Source organism: Podarcis cretensis (genome assembly GCF_951804945.1).
Source record: "Podarcis cretensis genome assembly, chromosome: 6".
In the NCBI taxonomy this organism is placed as follows: domain Eukaryota; kingdom Metazoa; phylum Chordata; class Lepidosauria; order Squamata; family Lacertidae; genus Podarcis; species Podarcis cretensis.
This window is the reverse complement of record NC_137175.1, coordinates 97509871-97524511: the sequence shown is the minus strand read 5'-3', so window position 1 is coordinate 97524511 and position 14641 is coordinate 97509871. Positions and strand designations below refer to the sequence as shown.

The following is a 14641-nucleotide window of genomic DNA, read 5'->3' as shown; positions in this document are numbered from 1 at the left end:
AGATACTACAGATCTTTGAAAGAATGGTTAATACAACCACTGAAGGAAGTCTGTAACGAAATTTTGGAAGGGAGAAAGGCACCAGAGTCGTGGAAGGAAGCTTACATTACACTTATACCAAAAACAGAGACTGAAAAGACACAGCTTAAGAACTACCGCCCCATATTGCTGCTTAATGTGGACTATAAAATTTTTGCAGACATTTTGGCTAAAAGATTAAAAAAAGGTTCTAGTAGAAGAAATTCATAAAGACCAAGCGAGCTTTCTCCCGGGCAGACATTTGTCTGACAACATGAGGAATATAATTAATATTCTAGAAAAATTACAAGTGAATATCAATACCAAGGTAGTTTTGATATTTGTGGATGCGGAGAAAGCTTTTGATAATATTTCTTGGAATTTTATGAAGAAGAATTTACAGGGGATGGGGGTAGGTCAAGGCTTTGAAAATGGTATAGGTGCAATTTATTCAGAACAAAAGGCAAAATTAATTGTGAACAATGTAGTGACAGAAGAGTTTAAGATTGAGAAAGGAACACGACAAGGCTGCCCAATCTCTCCATTGTTTTCATATCGGTCCTGGAGGTATTGTTAAATATGATTAGAAAGGACCAAGAGGTTAAAGGTATACAAGTGGGAGCTAAACAGTACAAACTGAAAGCATTTGCTGATGACTTAGTATTGACTTTACAGAAGCCAGAATCTAGTACCAAAAGGGTACTGGAACTGATTCAAGAATTTGGACAGGTAGCAGGCTTCAAGTTGAATAAAATGAAAACTAAGGTCTTAGAGAAAAAATTAACTGTGAATGAGAGAGAGAAGTTCCAGGAGGAGACAGGATTAACATTGGTCAATAAAGTGAAATATTTAGGGGTTAACATGACTGCCAAGAATGTGAACCTGTTTGAGGATAATTATGAGAAATGTTGGATTGAAGTGAAAAAGGACTTAGAAATATGGTCAAATTTGAAGCTATCATTGCTAGGTCGAATTGCTGCGATAAAAATGAATGTATTGCCAAGGATGTTGTTCTTGTTTCAAACATTGCAAATTATAGACAAGATGGATTGTTTCAAGAAGTGGCAGAGAGATATTTCCAGATTTGTCTGGCAGGGCAAGAAGCCTCAAATAAAATTTAAGATATTAACTGATGCTAAAGAAAGAGGTGGATTTGCCCTGCCAGACCTTAAACTTTACTATGAATCAGCTGCTTTTTGCTGGCTGAAAGAATGGCTGCTTCTTGAAAACACTGATGTGCTGGATTTAGAAGGTTTTAACAATGTATTTGGTTGGCATGCATATTTGTGGTATGATAAGGTAAAAGCACATAAAGCGTTTAAAAATCATATTGTTAGAAAAGCACTGTTTAATGTTTGGATAAGATATAACGACTTGTTAGAAAATAAAACCCCAAGATGGTTGTCACCAATGGAAGCGAAGGCACAGAAAAAACTCAATATGGAGGCCAAATGGCAGAAATATTGGGAAATTTTGGAACAAGATGGAGACAGAGTAAAACTGCAGAGCTTTGAAAAATTAAAAAACAAAGTGCGAGATTGGCTCCATTATTACCAAATAATGGAGGCATATAATTTGGACAAAAAAGTTGGCTTCCAGGTGGAAAAATCAAAATTGGAAACAGAATTGTTAGATCCCAAAATCAAGAATTTGTCAAGAATGTATAACTTGCTGTTGAAATGGAACACTCAGGATGAAATGGTGAAATCTGCTATGATTAAATGGTAACAAGATGTTGGACATAACATTATGATGGCTGACTGGGAACAGTTATGGACCACAGGTATGAAATTTACGGCATGTAATGCCCTAAGAGAGAATTTAATGAAAATGATTTATAGGTGGTACATGACACCAGTCAAGCTTGCAAAAATTTATCATTTGCCCGAAAATAAATGTTGGAAATGTAATGAGATTGAAGGTACATTCTTTCACCTTTGGTGGACATGCCCAAGGATTAAGACATTCTGGGAGATGATTTATAATGAAATGAAAAAGGTATTTAAATATACCTTCCTGAAGAAACCAGAGGCCTTTCTCCTGGGCATGGTCGGCCAATTGGTGCCAAAGAAGGACAGAACTTTCTTTATGTATGCAACAACAGCAGCAAGAATACTCATCGCGAAGTATTGGAAGACACAAGATTTACCCACCCGGGAAGAATGGCAGATGAAGTTGATGGACTATATGGAACTGGCGGAAATGACTGGCAGAATCCGAGACCAGGGAGAAGAGTCGGTGGAAGAAGATTGGAAAAAAATTAAAGATTATTTACAGAAATATTGTAAAATTAATGAATGTTAGAAAAATGATGGAATGAAGTTATATGGCTTTAGCAGAAATGTTATAAGGAATTAGGTACAGACAGATTGTAAATGTATTAAAGGGAAAAAATACGGTTAGAGTATGTAAGATAAATTACAGGACAGAAAACAGAGGAAGATGGAAAGGAATTGCTGAAACAGCTAATTGAAGTGGAATACAAAAAGGGAGGTGTGAGGAGGTCGCTGAAACAAGTGAATGAAAGTTATGATATCGAAATTATTGGATGTGTTTTTAATTGTTTTTGTCTTGTTTGGTTGATTCAATGTTTTAGGGTTTGGGTTGTGTGGTGTTTTTGTTTTGTTTTTGTATTGTATTATATTGTCTTGTTTAATTCTTTTTCTTTTGTAATCTTTAAACGGCTAATAAATATAATTTTTTTAAAAAAATGAAACTGTTTGAAAACCAAGGCGCAGCTTCCGATTGGCTGCAGGATCTTTCTGCACTCAAGCGGAAGCTGTGTCGGACGTTCGGTTTCCAAAAACCATTCGAAAACCAGAATTTTATTATTTATATCCCATCCATCTGGCTGGGTTTCCCATTAAGTGTTCCCCACCCAGAACACTTACTTCCGGGTTTTCAGTGTTTGGGAGCCAATTTGTTTGTCAACTAAGCTGTCCAAGAACCAAGGAATGACTGTATTAGAATTTCACCAAACAAAAAGTAATTCTCCTTAATGTATTTATTAACAGAGAGAAGGGGAAAAGCTTACTGCTTCCAGTTGTTTTTTCTTCTGGACCAGGAGTTCTAACATTAAGTTAACATTGGCCAAATCAAGGTTATCTTGATCTGTTCCCAGCAAATCTTGAAATATCTGCCACCTGTGGCCATTCTAAAAGCAAGCAAACAAACAGACAGGTATGAGTTGGTGGAAACAGGCAAATAAATGTTGCAGCAATTTATAGATTACAGACATGCATTTCTCACAAAAAAGAGATTCACCCATCTTAAGTGCCGTCCACCCACTGTACACTATTCCACAGCTTCCATCTAACCCTCAGGAGAGACAAGAGGTAAGAACAGAATGCCCCTCTGAAAGAGCAAAACAGTGCCTATAGTTATTTGGAACCAAACCTTGGAGCTGTGCAGTGGAAACTTAGGTACAGATTTCAGGGGAAACATTTATGTACATTAGCTTTGGGCAAGTCGATGTCTTGATAATAATTCTTAAAAGAAATATAGAGCCCTATTTTCCAGGGTAAAGTTTAATTGAAAAAACTGTGAATCATTTTACTATAAGCATGAAGAATGAACTTTTTACCATTTCTACTCAAAACTGTATGGGGTGGCAGCATATTCCTAGATCCTCAGGGTCCCTTGCAACTCTATATTAGTCCAGGATTGTAGTTATATGAGCTTATTACACCTGGTACGCTACATCAATTTGTTTTCTCTGAACACATATGACTATTTACACACATTCCAATCTCCACTCAAATCCAAGCCTCCGTTTGCAACAGAAAAAGCTGAATATGTATATTGGAACTGCATAACTGATTCCTAGAATATAAAAACCTATCACAAAATCTAAAGTAATAATAAAATTTAATTTTAAAGAATATTTTTGTTCCATTTTTCATCTCCACATCCATCTCTCATGTTTCCTGCCATGATGACCTGTGGTTTTAAGCAACAAATCTGAACAAACAGTACCCGTAACTAAAATTATTACCCAGAAGAAAAATGAGAGTAAGAAATTTGGACATACGGTGCTACTCACTGAATGGTCCAGTTTGAATCTCTTTTCCTCAAATCTTTGCTTTTGTTTAAGGATAAGTTCATTCACTAAACAAAAGGGGGAAAAAATAAACAGTGATTTTTTACATATGTGGTTGTGTGTGTTGTGTGTTCTGTCTTGAAGCATGTTTACTAGGAAATTAGTCTTACTCGGCAAATCAAACAAAGGAATCTTTCCAACCTCTCAGTTTTACTCATTTAATGTGACTGAATTAAAATCATTTCACAACTTTTTCTATAGATTGTCTATTTTGTTTACACAGTAACATTGCAAAACACATGGTTTAAGTATGTGTAAATAAATTGCTGATAAAGCCACACATTATGAAATAAAATATTGAACAGCTGAAAATGAAGTAATGTTGGACAGCTAGGCCATAAAGGGAACAGTTAAAGGCAACCACATAAAATCAGTTTTTAAGAGACTGCACTGGCTGCCAATGCATTTCCGGTCGAAATTTAAAGGTATTGGTTAAGACTTACAAAGCCCTGGACAACTGGGCTGAAGTAGTGTCTCTCCCTGTATTGTGCTTGAGCATTGTGATCTTTTGGGGAGGCCCTTCTCAACTATCCCACCTTTGGGATTTACACACCCTCCTGTGGAATATCTTCCCATCTGAGATCCACCTGATGCCAACTTTGTCTGCGTTTCAGCATTGAGACCTAGTTATTTTCTCAGGCTTTGGGGAACTGTTGATCTTACAGATTAATACTATAGCAATGTGTTTTATAATTATTTGCTGCTTATTCTTAATTAGAATTACTTTTAGATATATGTGTACTCTACCCTGAGATCATCTGATGTAGGCTTTAAATATTTAAATAAATAGGTTTTAAATATTCAAATAAGATCTGAATAATTAAAACAAACACTTTAATCTATGTTCTCTCCAGAATTTCATTCCACGTGTAGTTTGTTTACACATTCAAAGTAATAAAAACCAACAACAACACTTTAATTTTTTCATAGCAAGGGACCTTCCTTGCTATGCAATAAATGAGTCTTGCCTACAGCACAGGGTCAAGCACATTCACATGTAGATATTCCCAGCTGGTTACCACACTTTCTCAAACAGGTCAGTACCTTAGATTTCCTAGAGCAAAATATCTAGAAATGTAGTGAGAGAAAAACGCAATAATCCAGACCTCTTGGGAGGGTATATATTTCTGTTTATAACAGAATGAGCAAAGTAGAAGAACACAGTATTTACGTACCAAGCATTTGGCAAGCGGGGGGGGGGGGGGGAGGAGAGGAAAGCACATTTTATACACTGGAGTACAGGCACCCCCCTACTTATGTGCAGAAGTGAAAATGCATAAAGTGGGGAGCACTCCATTTAAATAGGGAGTGGGGGGAGAGAGAAACAGAGCTTACCCTGGAAATCACTTGGGGCTACTACGCAGCTTCACCTGAGCCTACCTTTCTGTGTGGCCACGGGGGGCGATAACCAAGAAGGGCACTAGCAGAACTGCTGCCAGGATGGGAGCCTCCTGCCCAGTGCTGCCTGATCAAAGGCCACCTCCCCTAGCTCAGGCAGCAGCCCCAAGCAAGGGAAAGCCTGCCTATCTATCTATCTATCTATCTATTTTAAACAAGATCATGTGCGAGTGGGGTGTGCATAAGTCAGGAAGGTATGTCTGTAATCCAGGCATAGGCAAACTCCAGCCCTCCAGATGTTTGGGACTACAATTCCCATCATACATAGCTAACAGGACCAGTGGTCAGGGGTGATGGGAACTGTAGTCCCAAACATCTGGAGGGCTGGAGTTTGCCTATGCCTGCTGTAATCAAATGTACGCATTTCACTGCACAATGTAGCTCACTTACATAAGGCTAATTCTCTCACTGATCTAGACATCATACAATGGGGTATACAGTGCACTGTTAAATTTCTAGGGGAATACATTTTGGGCCAAAGAAGTGGGGAAGAGGTTAGAATCATCTTCAAGGAAATCCCAAACCCGCTATCTTTTTCCATGCCAGTTCACTGCCAAAGCACCATTTGTTTCCAATTAATCCCTTATTAGCAGTGATATTTTCACACAACAATTTAGATCATCTGACATTACTGATACTGGAGAAATGGTTACTTGTATGAAACCTAAAGCGGCACCTAAGCACTATCTAGTGGGGACATTGAGGTACTGGAGCTCACACTTGAGCATCACTTTCAGGTATTAGGCAGCAGAGCTGGCAGCTAAAGACACATTTTGGGGTGGTGGAAAGTCAGTAAAACAGGCAGGCATATTTTCCTGGAGGAGAAAGTGCTTGTGCAAGCCACCTACATCCTTGATTCTGCTTGGTGCTAGCTTGTGTGTTATGCTATCTTGGCACAGCAAATATGCACCCAAGGTTCATACTCCACTACACGGATCTTGTATTAAATTATTGTAAAGTATCCCTGCACAGAATGCTCCTACTCTGTATTAGATTAACAAGACAGGAGTGCATGGTAAGGACAGTTTGATAAATGTGACACACACAAGGGCTCAGGGGCAGCACAAGTTACAATAGCCTAGTAAAGAAGTGATCTAAAGAAGGAACAAAGCAGGTTGATAGAAGGACAATGAGATATTCCATCATGACAGATGGTGTCGTGGAAGTAAGAAGCAGAACAGAAGAAATAACAGCAGCGCAGCAGTTCCGAAAGATCTTAAAATGCTTTCCAGTTTGCATCTCTAACTCACACACACACATCCCAACCAGAGATCTAAAGTCTGTTGCTTCGCAGTAGCAAAAATTACGCTATATTCCAAATGTTTCCCTCATCTATGGCAAAATCCAGTATAAAACCTAGCTTACTAAGCAAACCTAGCTAGATGATACCTAGGGAGGGTTACAACAACTTAAAATTCAATGTCAAAAACATTTTTTAAAACATACTTTGCAAATATGCCATCCTTGACACAAGGGTAATTTATCTATTTTGCACAACACTATATCCAGGTTCTTTATTACAGCAACATTCCATTCTCTATCCATCATGCCCATAAGAATTAAGCCAAATCCAGTAAACAAAGTGTGCTCTAAGCACTTTTTCAGTATGTCAGACAACATGCTGCTTGACTAGAAACTGTATTAAAGCACAACCTGCTTACAGACTGCATTCTATGAAACATTGGATGGTATCAACTAAGCTTAACTGAGAGACCCAACTGATATTAATAGATCTAACTTAGTCATGTCCATTAATTTCAGTGAGTCTACTCTGAGTAAAATCTGGCTGAATGCCACCCAAATTCTGTAAAGTTAGCAAAATGATGTTTAGAAAAATAAGGAGAAAACAGATGATACAAGATCTGCTCATTAAAACCCAAGTTGGAATATAATTATTCAATGCTGCAACACCAACAAATCCTAAAACTTACCTAAAAAGTTGGGGTAAAGATGGTCAATGTTATCTACAACATAATTACATTTGGGACATCTGTTGTTGTCTTCCAGGCTTTGATGAATACATTTATAGCTGTTGAAGGGAAAACAAACCAGAACCATGAGAAAGAAAATACAGCAAGCAAGAGCATGTGTACAACTGAGTATGTTGTGCCACATTCTTTTATCCCTTGCTTTCTACTTGCATAGTATACCATAAACATTGCAGAAGTAGGCCTATGGCCTAGATGGCTTCAGGTAAAAGACCAGTCAAGATCTTCAAGTAGATAAAACATTTTGGATAGTACTGAAAGCCACCAAGAGATCAAGGAGAATCAATACCTTCTTCACAAAATAGGTCATTACAGGGTAACCAAAACTGGACCCGAACCCTGATTAAAATGGATCTAGAATATCAGTTTTACCCAAGAGAGCCTGGAGTAGGTAAGTGACTACTCACTCAAGACGCTTGTCTAGAAAGGCATCACCTGCAACTGGCCTATACTTGTTAGAATATCCTATACTGGAGCAGAATATTCTTAATGATTCATCTCTCAGAAGGCCTAGGACCACTCCCACTCTCAGAAAGGCATTTAATTACCACCTTGGCCCAGTCAGGAGTTACCATTACAGTGGTGCCTCGCAAGACAAAAAGAATCCGTTCCGCGAGTCTCTTCGTCTAGCGGGTTTTTCGTCTTGCGAAGCAAGCCCATTAGCGGCTTAGCGCTATTAGCGGCTTAGCGCTTTTAGCGGCTTAGAAAAGGGGGGGGGGGGGGAGTCGGAAAAACTCGCAAGACATTTTCGTCTTGCGAAGCAAGCCCATAGGGAAATTCGTCTTGCAAAGCACCTCCAAAACGGAAAACCCTTTCGTCTAGCGGGCTTTTTGTCTTGCGAGGCATTCGTCTTGCGGGGCACCACTGTAATAGCCTGGGGCATGTCAAAATCACATCTGAGAACACCTCAGATCAGGTAGAAAGACTGCAAGTCAGCTGGTACCTCAACACTATCCATAATGTGCCCCATTCATCCAACAGCAACCATGTGCAAGTATTTTGATCAAGTGCTCAGAGATCACGAAAGGAAGATGAGTAAAAGTAGTTTAAAAACATTCTTGCAAGCCTATATTGGGATGACAGGTATAATTAATGCAATCTCTTTAACCAGATTTTTAGAAGAATTTTGTTATTTTATAATTTGCTTCAATCCTCAATTTGTTTATTGATTATGAATCCCCAATTTGTTTATTGATTCAAAGTTTATTTATTATGTGGTCAATACACATTTAGGAACTACCAAGTGATATCCATTTTATATTTTGGATAATGACTATAAGCATTTGCATGGTGATTATCTTGGACTCAGACATAGGACCACTTCTGTGAGTTTCACCATTTCCCCCTGCATTATGCAACATCCCAACTGACTTATGCTTTAAAATGTCCTATGCAGAGAAGATTATACATGCAAGCCCTTCGTTTAAGGCTAATATTAAGGGCAGCCCAAGTCTCTCCCCATCATGGTTACGTGGACTGGGAAGCTGCTACACAGATCGGTGTTCTTATGGTAAAAAAACACCACTTCGGGTATTATACAATAGATGACATTTCCCAATGCAGATTAATAAGTTTTGTGTACGAAATTAACTAGGAAAATACTCTAAAAGCAGGTTCCAGTATAGTCTTCAGGATCTATCTCTAGGAAGTATCCATGAAAATGTTCAGACAATGTCATTCTGTGCTAATTGCTCAAAATCCACCCTATGCACAGGGTGCATCCCATAATCCAACCCCCGCCCACAACACTTAATTTTACAAATAAATTTATCATGCTATGCAGTTTGGTCAACAAATCTTACCAAAAGCTGTGCCCACATTTTGTCATGTAAGCTTCTTCAATCATATCAAAGCAGATGGGGCTGGAACAAAGAGGGGAAAGGTGTGTAAGTAATGCATCACATAAGTTAAACAGGCAACCTTTCCATTTACTGGAGAGGGGGAAGAGAAGAGGGAGAGAATGAACAGCACCTAAGGAACATCAAACAAATACAAACAGACACTGGCCTGGTTAAGCATAGTTAATGATGGTTTAATGGGAACAAGCAGCACACTAGTGCACACTGGTGAAATCGCAGACGCTTTGCTGTTCCTACCTAGCTCCTGCCACATAAAGAAGGAAACTAGTCAAAGTCTGGCTTTCTATTGCATCAGAATCTGGGTTCGTTTCTCACTATGGCTTGCTTGAGCTTGAGAGCCAGTGTGGTGTAGTGGTTAAGAGCGGTAGTCTTGTAATCTGAGGAACCGGGTTCGCATCTCCGCTCCTCCACATGCAGCTTCTGGGTGACCTTGGGCCAGTCACACTTCTCTGAAGTCTCTCAGCCCCACTCACTTCACAGAGTGTTTGTTGTGGGGGAGGAAGGGAAAGGAGAATGTTAGCCGCTTTGAGACTCCTGAAGAGGAGTGAAAGGCGGGATATCAAATCCAAACTCTTCTTCTTCCTTCCAGACACATAAGCAGCAGCAAGGGAGAAGCAGGGGAGGATTAAAGCACCACAATTTATTTTGAACTATGGTTTAATGTGGTGTGCAAACCAGCCCATTGTTAAAGCCTATTATCAATTTATTTGGAAACCATTGAACTGTGCTGAAACCAACCAGCTGATTCAAATAATCTCATGTGCAACAACTTTAAAAACCTTCCCAAAAATGGCATAAAAGCAGTAAATGCAATAGTTCCACCTAAAGTACTCTGCTTAAATATGTTGAGATGTAAGCTACATCTGGAATAATATATCTGGAATGATATTTGAAATTGCATAAATCAAAAGGCACCTTTCATTGGGAATTGAACTTCAAAAAGATTAAGTGGTGGAGTTAGCAAAATATCTTCACTACTTCCTAGGCATTTTCTTCTCAAATTCACTTTGCCTCCACAACAATCTTTTCATCCTCCAAAGTGGCACTCTAGAACTGGAATATGACTGCCAACTCTCTCTGTGATGGCTCCAGTAAGTCATATCACAGTTTTACCATCCCTGCCTGCCTCCTGCCTTCTAGTAGTCTGCAAGAGGTGCCACCTGCTCCAATACCCAAATCTCTTCCACTGTTGCCACCTGCCTTCTTACAGGCTAAAGTTGGCTTAGCAACTTTTGATGAGGGATTTTGTCAAAAGCTGTATGAAATCCCAAGTATAAAATGTTTATCAAATTGCCTTATCTACATACATGAGTGCGATCCTTCTAGAATATTTCACATCTTCTTTAACAGTGTTGAGAAGGAGAGCCCACAACTAAGTCTCAAGCCTCACAAGTTAGGAAAGGTCAAAAGGGTGCATCAATCTCTTTTAGCGTATCAATCCTCAAAGTAGAAACATAATGTTCACAGTATTTGTCCTAAGAACTCTAGAATGAAACTCAAGACTCCAGATCGTTTTTGGTTAAAAGCCAGATTCAACAACAACAACAAATAGTATTTGAACTAAAACCGCATAGACTTATTTTCCTCTAGAAAAGGAACAGCAAAAAACTGCCCACCCCCAAGATAAACAAGTATTTCTAAGACAAAGGTAGCAGTCACTTCAGTTTTCATGCTGTCTTAAGAGAAAGTAAGCATGGAGATCCAAGCAATCTTTTGCTTCACCCTGCCCTGTAACCTAAAGAAACTTACTGAATTCCACACTGCATCTTCTGCCAGGACAGACAGAAGTCACCTACTGCCCTAGGCTACAGTCCTGCCAGTGCCATATAAAATACAGTGGTGCCCCGCAAGACGAACGCCTCGCAAGATGGAAAACCCGCTAGACGAAAGGGTTTTCCCTTTTGGAGGCGCTTCGCAAAACGAATTTCCCTATGGGCTTGCTTCGCAAGATGAAATGTCTTGCGAGTTCCTGCGGTTTTTCCCCCTCCCCCCCCCCTTTTCCTAAGCCGCTAAGCCGCTTATCAGCTGATCCGCTGATAAGCCGCTTAAACAGCTGATCCGCTAAAAGCCGCTAAACCGCTAATAGCACTAAGTCAAGCTAAGCTGTCAATGGGCTTGCTTCGCAAGACGAAAAAACCGCTATACGAAGAGCCTCACGGAACGGATTAATTTCGTCTTGCGAGGCACCACTGTATAACCTTACAGTCAACATTACCTAGGTCTATTTCACTGACTACGCAATGTTTTCTGAATGTGTTAATAAGGCTTCAGTTTTAGCTAAGTAAATTTTTAGCTAAAGAGATTCTGATAGATCTTCTCTTACTGGTTTTATCCTTATGCATGAAAATGGAACCCTATGATCTACTTCTCCAAGAGCTGGATGGATAGAGAATAGAAGCTGGCAGGGTTGTAACTGGTATTTATTTTTTATAAATATTTTTATTCAAAGATTTACAAAACAGTGTTTGTTACTAAGGAATTTATCTGTATAACAAGAAATAGAGTCACCATAAACTGTTGTACATCCTAAAGTCTTTCCAACATTTTTTCGAAATCACCATGTTTCAGTGGAGGAATTGTAGTGTGGCGTGATTTATTCACATAAGAAATAAAAGAATACTGTACAATATATTGTCAAATTCATCTTCTTCTTTTTACCCTTCAAAACCTTTTATCTACCTGTTAATTCCTCAGCTGGGGAAACTTTGCCAAAAAATACCATCTGAAATTAGTTAACCCTAGGACATTTTTTGAGTGTTTAGCGATCAGTGGGTGAGCCACCACTCACTTGAAAACCTTTTGAGGCAAGTCTGCACTTTGATTATCAAACAGACATAACAACCCAAGCTGAGGAGTACAAAGAAGGTTTTGATTAAAATCTTGCCAGTTTCCTCAAATCCTTTTTGCCAAAATTAGCTAGAGAGCAACACCACAAGCTACTTGTGCATTACAGTCTTTCCAACTTTCCAACAGCAGACCTGTCTTTTTCAAATCTGGGGCATGCCTCAGTCACCTACATAGGAGAGATGAGTTCAATGGTGCTGAACTTTTCCGTTACCTCGTTGCAATCACAGCCATAACTACAAGCAAATAAACTGTACAGAACGCAGCAGATTTTGCTTTTAAGAGAACATGTAAGAACTCTGCTAAAACATAAGGTACTAAATCCCCAGTTCAAACCACTCCTCAGCCATGAACACATAAAGGCAACATGCCCCGATCCCTGTGCATTAAGGAAAAAAACAGTTCTGGTTGCATTTGGAACAAAGGCCTACCTGGTCCCATCCCCAAAGCTCAATCTAACACTGACCTACCTCACAGGGCTGTTATAGAGATTCTGTGCATTTGGGCACTTTCTCCTGAGGGCTCAGCCCTCCACACGCGCTCATGTGAAGAAGGCTTCCTTCCGATAACCTTTCATAGCAATCCCTCTGCAAAGGAAGGGACTGGTGACCGAGGCACACTTTGAAGGCTTGGGAGATGAGTGTGAGGCTCTTAACCTCAGGGTTGCGGGTTCAATTCCCACCTTGGGCAGGTGGTTGGACTAGGTGGTGCCTTCCAACTCTACAATTCCAGGACTTTATGCTCTGCATGAGTGTGCGGCCTGCCACCGCCACTGTTGTTATTATTACTAGTCGTTTTATTACGGTCAATGGCCAGTACCAAAACAAAACACCAATTGGAAACTTTGAAAGCTCAATACAAAACAGAATAATATATATATATATTTTAAAATGATATTTATTAAGATTTCAAATAATACACAAAGACAAAACAACAGTACAAACAAACACAAACAAAAACAGGTATAGTTTCAATCCCTTATTTTCGTATAACTTACTTCCCCGACCTCCTCATACCTCCCCTTTCTGTATTCCAATTTCTAATTATCTAATCAGCAAATCCTCTCCCCTATTTTCAATTTAATTTTTAACCTTTCTTTTCCTTTTACTTAATCAATACCGCTGAAAACCCCTTAACTTCTGAAACCCACGTCATTCTAACATTCATTAATTTTGCAATGTTTTCTAAGATAGTCCTTAAATTTCTTCCAATCATCTTCCACCGTCTCTCTTCCCTGGTCCTCCGGATTCTGCCAGTCATCTCTGCCAGTCCCATATAGTCTATCACCTTGCTCTGCATCAGTGTGCAGGTGTGCAGCCTGCCACCGCCACTGTTGTTATTATTACTAGTCGTTTTATTACGGTCAATGGCCAGTACCAAAACAAAACACCAATTGGAAACTTTGAAAGCTCAACACAAAACAGAATAATATAAAGACACCTCGACATGAAAAGAGCCGTTCTGGGTGGGCATTTACCTGTCAGAAAGGAAACCCTTCTGGCCTAGGAGCGTCACTGCTAATGGGGATTTCTCGGCTATCCCCGTGGCGGCTTCTCGCCCGGCCTCCCTCCCCGCCCAACTCACCACACGAAGTCGTTGCTCTTGTCCTCGTAGGAGTTCAGAAGGCCGTTGCAGAGCGGGGTGAGCAGCGGCCTCTTCCTGCTGCCACTCGCGCCGCCCGCCGCCGCCGCGCCGCTCCCCGAGGCCCCGGCCCGGGCCGCCCCGGCCAGCCGCGAAAGCCCCCCGCCGGAGGAGGAGGAGGAGGAGCCGGAGACCACGGCGGCCACCAGCACAGGCCGCGCGGGGGCCCCCAGCCCCGCCGGGGCGCAGGCGGAGGAGCCCGGCGCCGCCGAGGAGGCCGAGGTGGTGACGGAGGAGGCTGCGGAGGAAGAGGAAGGTCCCGGGGGGGCCGCCGCGGCGGCGCCAGGCCCCGGCGCCGGAGTCGAGTGCTGCTGCTGCTGCTGCTGGGGCGGCGGCGGCGGCGGAGGCGGCTGCCGGCTCCCTGACATCCCGAGGCCTGTTGGGCTCGACGGGTCGCCCGCCCGGTTCAGTCAGCGCATCATTTCCCCTCACCACGGGCGACTGTCTACGGGGAGGGAGGGGACAATAAAGTTTCAACAACGAAAATAAAAACTCTCGCTCGGCGACGCCGCCGACGCCTTCCCTCCGCCCCTTCCACTCCGTGCGCGGGAACTTGATTGGTTCCCGCGGGCCGCCTCCCCTCCCAACCCAGAGATGGAGGGGGAGAGGGACGCGGGAGAGGAATCTGATTGGTTCCTGGACGCCTCCCCTCCCCTCCCGGGAAAAGAGGAGGCGGGGAAAGCACGTCATTGTTGAAACTTTATTAAGAAGAGCCCGTCGGTTGACAAAAAGCGTACTACCAACGAGATGAACGTCGCCAGTCGGCTTGCGTTGGGTTTTTTCCCCTTCCTGTC

General features: G+C 41.3%; 1 protein-coding gene across 3 annotated transcripts in view; it reads right to left on the bottom strand.

Annotated features, from left to right (window-relative positions):
• Window positions 1–14341, bottom strand: part of COP1 (COP1 E3 ubiquitin ligase) — a 121034-nt gene extending 106693 nt beyond the window's left edge. The window contains exons 1-5 of one of the 3 annotated variants that reach the window (XM_079981353.1): window positions 13791–14341; window positions 9306–9365; window positions 7447–7544; window positions 4049–4125; window positions 3053–3172 (exon numbers count right to left, since the gene is read on the bottom strand). In XM_079981353.1, the coding sequence (XP_079837479.1) occupies window positions 3053–3172; window positions 4049–4125; window positions 7447–7544; window positions 9306–9365; window positions 13791–14215 (780 nt within the window). In that variant the 5' untranslated portion in view covers window positions 14216–14341. The remainder of the gene's footprint in view (window positions 1–3052; window positions 3173–4048; window positions 4126–7446; window positions 7545–9305; window positions 9366–13790) is intronic. The other 2 variants (XM_079981352.1, XM_079981354.1) reach the window with 2 other exon arrangements.
• Between the last annotated feature and the right edge of the window lie 300 nt (window positions 14342–14641).